The sequence below is a fragment of the Egretta garzetta genome, unplaced genomic scaffold, assembly GCF_000687185.1.
Source record: "Egretta garzetta isolate BGI_Z169 unplaced genomic scaffold, ASM68718v1 scaffold420, whole genome shotgun sequence".
NCBI lineage: Eukaryota > Metazoa > Chordata > Aves > Pelecaniformes > Ardeidae > Egretta > Egretta garzetta.
Genome location: NW_009258386.1, coordinates 877,018 through 888,355, shown reverse-complemented (window position 1 = coordinate 888,355; position 11,338 = coordinate 877,018). Strand labels below are relative to the sequence as shown.

At 39.6% G+C, this 11,338-nt stretch overlaps 1 protein-coding gene across 1 annotated transcript in view; it reads right to left on the bottom strand.

The window, feature by feature from the left end:
• ADAMTS20 (ADAM metallopeptidase with thrombospondin type 1 motif 20) overlaps positions 1-11,338 on the bottom strand; it is a 102,283-nt gene that overhangs the window by 10,193 nt on the left and 80,752 nt on the right. The window contains exons 29-30 of the mRNA XM_035897727.1: positions 2,031-2,198; positions 99-272 (exon numbers count right to left, since the gene is read on the bottom strand). Coding sequence (XP_035753620.1) covers positions 99-272; positions 2,031-2,198 — 342 coding nt within the window. The remainder of the gene's footprint in view (positions 1-98; positions 273-2,030; positions 2,199-11,338) is intronic.

Genomic DNA, 11,338 nt, shown 5'->3' with positions numbered 1-11,338 from the left:
AAACACCCCAGCCTTGAAAAATTCCCCAAAGGGGGGGGGGGGGGAGAAAATTTATGGCATCGCTCAGTTAGTTCATACAAGTTGAAAGCCTTACTTACATCTTCCCATTCATCTGCCAACCACTGGTACTGCGGGCAGGCGGGCAGCCAGCAACGCCTCTCGCTAGTGGGCCGGGTATCACGGTTGCACATCGCTTCGCTCCCTCGCCCCAGGCCCTTCAGCTGACAGTAAATGTCCCTTTGCTGTATCCCCGCTCCACAGGATACAGAACACTAAAATTGATCAAAATTAGTTATGCCTGTGAAATGAGACAGTCCCCAGAAGGTGGTACGTTTGCCGTTAAGTTTTTAGTACAGTTGCCAAGTTCTTAGGATGTTATTTAAAATACACTTCACAGCCGCTACCATACTAGTGTTTCATTATATCTGAACGAATTTATGTGGAAAATGTAAAACTAAGATCAAAGTTTGTAAGGAATACAGAAAATAAATGCATCTGAGCTACCTAGACTGATCTTTCTGCTTATCTTAATTCACACTAGGAACAATCACTACAGGCTTACGCAAAGCAAAAGTTTACATTTTTGCAAGGTCAGCTTAAGTTCTGAGTTTATATCATTCCCTTACTAGAGACTGCCAATCTTGTCTGTTGTTTTAAAATGCAAATATTAAAGTGAAAGAAAAAAAATCTCAGCATTCCAGGTTAGAAAAATCTTGCAAATGGTGCAGTATTTTGAGGATACTTCTCTTTCTTTTGCAGGTAGTACTAAGGATTTTGAATCTCGAGGAGTTTAAAAAGGTTTCAATCCTTCCTGCCACAAGCCTCTCTTCCTCCTTCCTGGCCAAAAGTTTTTTACTACAACAGTAAGGCTTGCTGAGATAGACAGTCCCCTCTTACCCCAGTCAGAAGCATGATTAGGTCCCAAAGCCTACCTAAAGACTCAAGCCTAATCATAAAGTAGATACTGCTTTATCATAGAATATTTTGGGTTGGAAGGGACCTTTAGAGGTCATCTAGTCCAACCGCCCTACAGTGAGCAAGGACACCTTTAACTCGATCAGGTTTCTCAGAGTCCCGTCCAACCTGGCCTTGAATGTTTCCAGGGATGGGGCCTCCACCACCTCTCTGGGCAACCCGTTCCAGTGTTTCACCACCCTCATTGTAAAGAATTTCTTCCTTTTATCTAGTCTAAACCTACCCTGTTTTATTTTAAAACCATTACCCCTAGCCCTACTAAAAAGATCACCCCCATCTTTCCTATAGGCCCCCTTTCCTAAAGTACTGAAAGGCCGCAATCAGGTCTCCCTGCAGCCTTCTCTTCTCCAGGCTGAACAACCTGAGAACATGCTCTCAGCCTGTCCTCATAGGAGAGGTGCTCCAGCCCTTGGATCATTTTTGTAGCCCTCCTCTGACCCGCTCCAACTGTTCCATGTCCTTTTGTGGTTGCACACTATCAAGTGTGGCCAAACTGTAAAGAGGGGTAATGCGTCTTTATCAATGTGGGGATTTATACCTTGAACGAATGAGTGAAATGTAAAATATTGCCATGTGCTTAGTTACACACAATTTCACAACAAGGTGAGGGATCTTTTATAAGACCAAACCAGGGACAAGGCCAGTATTCATGCTCACAAACCCTTTTTCTTGTCCTTCCCCCACAAACCTGGCTTCACTTCAATAATCAGACTATGATAGCAATGACAGTGGTGCGACTGAATTAATCACTGAAGGTAAGTAAACTTTAAAAATTTACTATTATTTTGAATTTACAGGGTAAATTGAGGAAAGTCCTATGTATCTATCCAGTCCAAGGTTCAGATTACCAAATACTCTCATTCATGCACAGATATTGACTTTTAATCACTCTTAAAAGAAAGAAAAAGAAATATAATGAACTAATTTGTAGTTTTCATTGCGATGTGCATATAAAAAAAAATTCCTGACAATTATTTCCATTGAAGCAGTGTATCATGAATACGACCTTGTCTGGTACTCTCACAGAGAACATAATTATAGCAGATTTTACATACCTCCTTCCATCTGCTGGCCTTCCAAGCAGGACATCTTCCAGCTCTACATATTTTGTATGTCCGTGGTTTTTTCAAATGTCTGCAGTTTCCTTCTTCTATTTTAGCTTGGAAGCTATTAAAACAATGCACATCACGGAACTTCAAACCTTTTCCACAGGAAACAGAACACTGAAAAGAGAAATGTATTTCATTACTAAAAATTCAAAGTAATAAGAAAACCAGAAGCCATGGCCTCGCCCAAAATTGGCTCCATGATTACAAGAATAAGTTTCTGTATTTTGACACAACACCTACTGCATGTATCTGAAATTTCTGTGCAAGCTCTCGCGTACTGAGCGCTATTGATCAGATGCCAAACATCTCTCACGTCTTGTTCATTCATTGATGTTGTCATTGACAAATACCTGAGCTCAGCCATCCACATCCATGCAGGAGACAGCTTGATACTACGATCTCACAAGAGCATGCTCTAGCAGCCTTCTGTTTCCAGTATTCATATTGCTATTTTCATGTAAGCATGATGCTTATCATAAGCATTAAAGAAAGGAAAATGCAAAATCATGGGTATGCATGTTTTCAGCTATTAGGCTACGAAGCCACATTTGCTCCGGCACCTCCCTCCCATGAGCTTTGGGTATCTTGCCGTATGTGAGGAAGAGGCAAGAGAGGAGGTATAAAGTAGACACTATAGGTTATGGTGCAGTCCTTGGAGGCATTGCCTTACCCTGCCATCTCAGTATTTGTTTCCTCCAGAAGGCTGCTACAATATACATCTCTGGGACCTCCCTCCAACGTAAAACCAATGGGGCTGCAGATACATTCTGCGAAACCCACCCTGGCAGTACAAATGAGCCATGATGAGAGTGTGTCTGACAGATTGGAGAAAGGGCCATTCTTCTACTAAATTGCTGGACTGCTGTTTGAATTTAATTTTTCAAATCAGACCTGTCCTATTCACCTGCAGAGCAGAGCTGCAGGTCCTAGGGAACTTTCAGTCAAACAAGGAACATCTGAAGCACTTCCCAATCAGGTGGCTACTCAGCTGACATATCCTGGACCATGAGCACTGTCAATGTAAGCACTTAAGCCTTTAAAAAAAAAATTAAAAAAAAATCTCATAACTAATCTTCTCATTTTACATCATCCTATCAAAAAGTTTTGATTAGTGGAGACAATTCCTTTTCTGTCTGGAAAGAGAACATGCTTAATGTGTTCTACGATTTCCTCCGTACTTTATTTTTCACTTGGACAAACATTTCCTACACAATCAGGTAGGAAATTAATATTCCAAAATTTAATTTCTAAGTGGATGTGAAAAAAAGAATACAGACTTTCTTCAAAAGCTCTGAAGATTTTTCCTCTTCTTTTTATGTTACACCAGCATCTATTGTCACTAGCATTACATGCTAACGTAACCAAGCGCTTTTAAAGACATAAATCTATTCTCAGGAAACGAAGCTCAGTTCATACAGCTTTCAGTACAAAACCTGGCAAATATTTCCCTGAGGACAACAGCTGGAGAAAAGGTTTTAAAATATAGAATAAAAAACTATAATAAATTAACCTGCTAGGTAAGAAACATTCTTCACAACAACAACTACACTTTGTTAAAGAGAATCTCAGCTGACTCACCTGTCCTCAATACCACAGGGATTCTTATGTGTCCTTAAAAATTTATGTGTGTAATCTTAAAGGGTTAATTGAAACTGCCAATGTGTTTAAAATTAAATCTTTCTAGAATAAAGCAATAAATTTAATTTATCACTCAATACAATGGATATAGCACATTTCTCTTATGAACTATAATTATATTTGCAAAAAGATAAAGAGTACTGATCTGGCCACAACTTGCCTTTTATGTGTCTACTATACAATTCCAGTAAATAAGAATGTTGATTTCTAAATTAAATCATTTTGCTCTCAGCAAAACCTTTCAATTCATCATTTTAAAATACTCTTCATGTAGCTTTACCGTTTATGCTTCTTTAATTTAGAAACTACTTTAAGATAGGAAGATAACAAAAATTACCTGAACTTTTATCTATGAATAATGTAGGTCAGAAAATTTAGCACTCTGCAAACCATGTCGTTATAAAAGCCTTTCAGAGAACTCAGCTCTGAATTCAGAGAATTTTATTATCAAAGCAGGCAAGATGTGAGTGTATTTCATGTATGCACGAAAACTAAAATACTGATATTATCTTGATAACTGATTCTACTCTCCCTTAAAGCTTTTTTCCCAGGATTTTCAGTCAGAAAACATAGACATAAAGGACTCTTAAACTCTGAAGATTCTTCCTTTTATTCCTCGGTAGGATGTAAGTGAAGCGCAGCAGAGTTACTTAACCTCCTCCTATGATGTGTTGAGAAAACACCCCATGCCCCTCCTTCCTCAATGGCTTTTCCCTGTGAAGCTTAAATCAGCTCCAGAGGGCTATCATGTCTGATGGTATCTTCCAGACCTTGTGGGGATGGCATTCCAGACCGAGAACTGCGACCAAAGAAGGTGTCCTAAGAAGTCTCTACTTCAGGAGGTGAGGCTACCACAGCACAGAATAATCTCTCTTTAATTTCCTCATCACCCTCAATATTAAGACAACCCTTTTCAGCATATATACATATCTGTGTATACAGCTTGTGCATGCAACAAAAAGGTGATTTATTGTACAGGGCTAATGGCTGCTAATAGCAACAGAATATGTAAAGAAACCTCTTACCCTGCACCTCAGTCTTCTAAAGATCTTCCAATAATATCTCTACCCACTGGATACAACATTACATGTTTACTTCTACACAGGTTAGAATTGGGTCTGGATTTTTTTTTCCTGTTGGTTTTTTTTTTTCCCTCGTCATTGGTCCAAACTCAGCCGAGTTACATCTCTTTATATTTAAATGGCCTAATTTAGGCTTTATAATTTGTGCTATTCTTTATTCTAAAGAAAGAAATTGAAGATCTGTGTGTTAAGTTAGCCTATTATAAGATATTTTTAGGAGTTACAGAGCAATGCCAGTATAAAGAGATTATTTACGATTCTCTTTCATAAAGTTGTTGTACTGAGTTTTGTAATTAGAGTACAGTTATAAAGGAATTAAAAGAATCCACATTTCTTTTCAATCATATTAGATGGGAAGCTGAAGAGGGAGTTCTGAAAGGAAAATACCAGTTCAGATGTTAAGAATAATGGAGGCTTTATGAACAGTTACTTCAAATGTTACTTAAACTTTTTATCACGTAAATACTGTTCGGCTTTGATGATTCAAGGTAGCTGAAACCTATTGTTATCTTAATGTTAAATGCAGAAACACAAATGAAAGATACTTAAAATCTGTACATAGAAATTCTTTTCAATTACTTTAAAAATAATTTTTGTATTTTTAAAAAAATTAATTATAAGGAATATAATTTAACTTCCCAGTAACGTAACCTTGGATAAGGCATCTGATTATTTTTTTTTCTTGCTGTAAGAGACAGTAAGTTACAGAATGTTGCCAACTCATACCAAGAAAATATCCACATTTAAATAACTTTTTCCAGGGAATTTTTTCATTCTGTGTTAATTTAACATTACCATCTATCAACCTAAAAAGACATGTTCAACAGGTTGGGATTATGTTGAAAAATCTTAAATGCATTAAATCCTTATAAAGTGTAAGTTTTCCAGAAATACAGAGACAGCATTTCTGTGTGTAGATTCGCTACCTTGTTCTTAACTCATCAAGTTACAGATCTGATCCTGTGTTTCCATGTATCCAAACCTCCTGTTGAATAGATCTGACACTGGAAAAGAAACTTCACTGTGCAGGAGGTAATTCACTGGTATCCTAATATCACGGGTTTCAGCTTAGGAATTTTTAAAGTTGTTGGGTTTTTTTTGCTGTTTCGTGGTTTCTTTTGGTGGTGTTCCTTTTTGGTTTTGTTTTGTTTTGTTTTTTAACTTGAGTCACAAAAGAACACTCAAGTTTAATTCATTAGTTTAATTAATGAGTGTCTGTTGTTTCACTGAAGAGGAAACAGTGAAAGGTCCTGATACTTTTAAGAGGTAAAAAACCCCACAGACATTAAGCAGCTGTAAACCTCTGCTTAAATACGATTGCCTAAACTTAAACACAAGGAAATTGCCAAACTAAGAATCAGGTGCTTGGGGTGGAGCAGCTCCTGCTCATTCAGTGCCATTCCACAGGGCCAGATTCTGGTATCTACTGCAGTGAGCATCTCCCACCAACACCGTTGTGAGGAAGAGAAACCTAAATATCTCTAAGGTTCTGACCCTTTGCCATTTCAATGGGATCTTGATAAAATTTAGGTAGGTAATTCTGGGATTGTTATTCTTAAAGCCTTGCATACGGATCAGTCACAGAAGCACCTAGGCTGCCCTGAGCCACAAAGACCTTAAAAAGTCCCTTTGGTGCTGAACTGTCTAATTCTACAAGCACACACAATCTTTTTAACAGGCTGACCAGCTCAGTGATTTACATGACCATAAGAATGATAAGCATCCTGAAAACAGATTTTTCTCTATTTATTTCCACTAACAAGTTAAAAAACCACAAAGCAATTGCCCTAAGAGTACACTGAGCGCACAGCAGGCGAATGAGGCACATTACAAAACGCAGCAATAAATGATATTTATAGCACAACCAAAGAAAGAGAAATGCTCCTGATTTTTTTTTTTCTTTAACATGTGAAAAAGCTAATGCACTCACCCTGGATGTAGGTGATCCAGGATCACCAGTGGAAAATTCAAGAGGGCATATTGTTCTGTAGGTACAGTATTCTCCTGAAATTGGACATATCCTGGCTTCGTTCCTTAGATAATATATTAAAAAAGTTCTTAAAGGGACCATTTCCTCCCAGAATGCCTTCGCATCAGATGCAGGGAGGCTCAGCAGTGTTCTTTACTGGAGAGTGACCCACCCTCAGCAAGAGAAATGGAGACTACTCCTGCCCAATACAGCTTCTTATTGGAGACTCCTGACAAGTAGATGAGGGTTGCCTGCCCTCCAGCACAGAGAACGAACATCAAAGAAAGGAAACCAGGTCTCTCAAATGCTGAACCAAAGGCTTTAATCAATAGAAAGTGGGGATGCCTCTTTTTTAACTTTTCTGTAAGGGTAGAGCATAGCTCCTGCTCAGGTCTTCGAATGAAAAATATAGGTTCCATAGAAGATCCTCAAGTGGGACTCCCAAGCGGCTAAAGGCATCTAAATACAGCTTACAGGGAGGTGTCTTGCATTGAGCTCCATCCCCACCACTGGTGTTTTCCTTGGAGAGCTGCACATTGCACACACTGACCGAAGGCGCCTGCCTGAATAGCTGCCTTTCAGCTTTGTATCATCGGTAAGAAGCGTCAAATTCTCACTTGTACAGGACCGAGGCCTTGGTTCCATGCTCTGGAAGCCACTCGTGTCCTTTTAGTGCATCTAGCTTCTAGCACATTCTTTGCAAGGCTGAATTTTGCCCTTCATAAGCTTGTGTTCCTTCTTGGAGCTCCTGATGCATTATTACACCTGATCTGTGGCATACGGTCCCCTCACTAATGCTTGGTGCCCATTTCGTTCTGGGAGATGCTCTGGTAGCGATCTTCCCAGGGCTTAACTCGCCTGACTGGGGAAAGTACAACTGCGCTTAACTCTCTTGCTGCTTGACCTCCTTCCATTCAAACTTGAACATGGTCAAGGACAACGTAGTCCTTATGGCCCATCTATAATGTGGCTTCACCTGTACAACATTCCACACAACTGGAGGGTTACAGAGAGTATATTTTCCATACATTTTCTGCAGATTGCATGTGTAGAAAAAAGAAAAATCCGTAAGAACTTTGAATCTCAAAAGAAATGTGAACATTTCTTTAAAAAAAAATGCAAGTTGAAAAAAAAACACCCATCCTGTAACCATTTTACACAGAAATTCTAGCACTTGTCTCAACATTGGCTAAAGTAATATTTCCCATATGTCAGGTTCTTTTAAAAACATAAAACTTCAGTAAGAAGCTGGACTTGATTACTATTGTTCAAAGTCATTCCATAACGCTGGTAACTAGGATTCATCTGTTTGGGGTTTTTTTCATAGTAATAAAGTTCTGTGAGGATCAGCCCGACAGAACCCCTGGTGCATTCTGTGGCACAGATGGACTCTCAGGCAGGCATGCCACCATCAGTTCCTGCCAAATTAAGGCTCTTTCTGCAGCTGACATGCAGAGTTTCACTAAAAGCTTTGGGATTCTTTTGCTATTGTTATTATTTCATTGAAAAGCCAAAGACCTCAGATTATGTGGTGGATTTTGTTCTGAATTTTCTTAACCTTTTCTTTCAAGGGAGCATTTTGTGTAGCTTAGCTGGTAGCTCAGGGGGCTTCTTAACCTGAAAAACAGACTGGTGAAAGCAAATAATATAGCAGTTTCTCTGTTCATTTCTATTAGGTATAAAGGGATTTAAAATATAAAAGGCTGTGACTAAAAACAGTACTGTAACTGTACTGGTTTTGGTTGGGATAGAGTTAATTTTCTTCATAGTAGCTACTAAGGTGTGAGGTTTTGGATTTGTGACTAAAGCAGTGTTAACATGTGGATATTTTATTTAGTTTTGAACAGTGCTGACACAGAGTCAAGGCCTTTCCTGCTCCTCACCCCACCCCACCAGCGAGGAGGCTGGGGGGACACAAGAGGTTTGGAGGAGACACAGCTGGGACAGCTGACCCCAACTGACCAAAGGGATATCCCACACCATATGACACTGTGTTCAGCAATAAAAGACGTGGGGAAGAAAAAGGAAGGGAGTTTGGAGTGATGGCGTTTGTCTTCCCAAGTATCCGTTATGTGTGATGGAGCCCTGCTTTCCTGGAGATGGCTGAACCCTTGCCTGCCCATGGGAGGTCATGAATGAATTCCTTATTTTGCTTTGCCTGTTGGCACAGCTTTTGCTTTATCTATTAAAATGACTGTATCTTAACCCAGGAGCTTTCTCACTTTTATCCTTCCGATTCTCTCCCCCATCCCACTGCGGGGGAGTGAGTGAGCGGCTGTGGGGGCTTAGCTACTTACCGGGGTTAAGCCACAACAGTAGCAATGGAAAAAGGAGAAAACATTTTACAAATCTTAAAAGGTATTTTCTTCCACTCTGTCTTCTTTTTTTTTTTTTTTTTTTTTTTTTTTTTTGTCAGGCACTTGTGACTGAACAAGATGATCAGTTTAAAAAAATGACAGATTTATATAATGGATCAGAATAATTACAAACCTACAGGGTTAAACATGGTAGTTGCTTGAGTTGTCTGGCTAACTGCATTTTGATGACCTCTGGTTAGCCCAAAAGTCTGCTTGGGCTCTTTTAAAACTATGCTAGAAGTAGACTGGGACCACTACTGCACAAGACACTAGTAAAGCATTACTTTGAGCATTATTTAGTTGAGAGTTACTTCAACTTTTCATTTGCCATGGCAGAAATGGGTCTCCTTGTGCCTGTCTCCTCCCTGTTAGCTGCGTCTCCCCAGGGGTCCTTGCAAAGCTTGAGCGTGAAGTAGGCATTTTTCAGCTGAAAGTATTCCGAAAGCTGTTCTTTCCTTTAAGTACACAGAGTACTATCAAGAAGCAACACAGACTCTGTAATTAGGTCCTACTGAATTCTTTGTTTCAGAGTCAGTAATTCCTCCCTAAAACAAGTACACACCCTTGTACCATTAGCTCAAGCACTCAGAAGGGACTGTTGGTTACAAAAGACCAAACACTCCATCACTCCTGAGAAAGGGTGGTATATGTGTGATTTACTGTTAGACCTAAGTTACACCTATGTTAACTACAGAAGTTACACTGAAGATATTTTTAAGTCACGTCATTGAGTATAACTTCATTTTAAAAGTTCAGTGTTATATCACATTCCTCTGGCGTTCAGAAAATATCTTGATTTCGTGAAATCCTCCTTGCAGCTGCAGTCTGTAAGTCTGCTTTGCGACATTTCTAAATGTGCTTTTGCAACTATAGCAATGGAAGGGAGGAGGGCTTGGCTAAGGAGGACTCAAAGACTCCAACCAATCCATCATGCTGCTCAGAGTTTGGGTCAGCTATACCTGCACCATTCCTGACAGCAGTTTGTCATGTTATCTTTAATGACAGGGATGCTACAGCCTCCCTTGCATGCATTTTTCCACTGTATAACCATCTTTATAGTTAGAAAAAGTATCTTAGGATTTAATGACAGTCTCTCTCTTACTCTTAGATAAGATGGGTACTTCTCATTGTACCCTTAGCAGACTCAGAAACACTCACCTCTTTATAACCACTGATTATGTGTTGGAAGAATACCTCATTTGGTCCACCTTTCTATAGACTTGGTCTTGAAAAACACAGCTACCCCAGCCTTTCCTCATTCGTCCAAGTCTCTTACCATGCATGTTGCTGTCCTCTGAACACTCCAACTGCCTGCATGGTTTTTTACAGGAGGTATCCAAGACTGTATGCTGTATATCAACTGAAGCACTCGAGTTAAAATATGCCACGACAAAAAGCATATACCCAACAAGCATACACACAGTATTATTCTTCTTTGCTCAAGTTCTTTGTGGCCTTCCCACTTTGCAGAGTCCTAGATGACATTTGGAAGATAAGATCTAGAGTGAAAACTACTTTCTGTAGTAATATTTGCAATCACACTGCAAACATCACTGTTTACTGGGTCTTTGACGTAAATTAATAATAAACACACTTCCCTCCTATAAGCATGAACCATATTCCCACTAAGGCTGCAATGCTACCCTCTGATCCAAACGCTACCTAGATGACATTCCTACACACACAATTTGACTGGATCTCTAAGCTCAGTAATGTTGGTTTTGTTTTTTTTTTTCAATCAAGCAAGACTATTTCTAATGACCAAACGCCCAGCCAGCTGAGCCCACTGAGTTCCAACAGGCCCCTTTCTCTCAAGCTGACTAATTACTGCCAAGTCATGTCTACTTGTAGAATACTCCAAATAGCCTCCACAGTTACTTCAAATTCCTCCCTGTCTGTTGCCTTTGCATGGGGAAATATAGCACCCCTTGAATCTGTTTGATTTCTGGTGTATCAAAATGTGAAAGGTAAGAAACTAGCACTCCCCATGTTTCAGTAAGACACAACACAAGCATCATCCCCAAAACACTTAGCAAAGTTCAGTCCACAGCACAGCTTTGGCTCCCATGGTGTTCCCCCAAGGTCAGTGACACAAGGTAAATCTCCATATTCCTACTGCTGGACCATGTCAAAACCATGTGCAAAGTGTGCCATGAGGTACTGCAGCACATCTGAAAACCAAACCAGGTATAGACAACCCAGCAATGC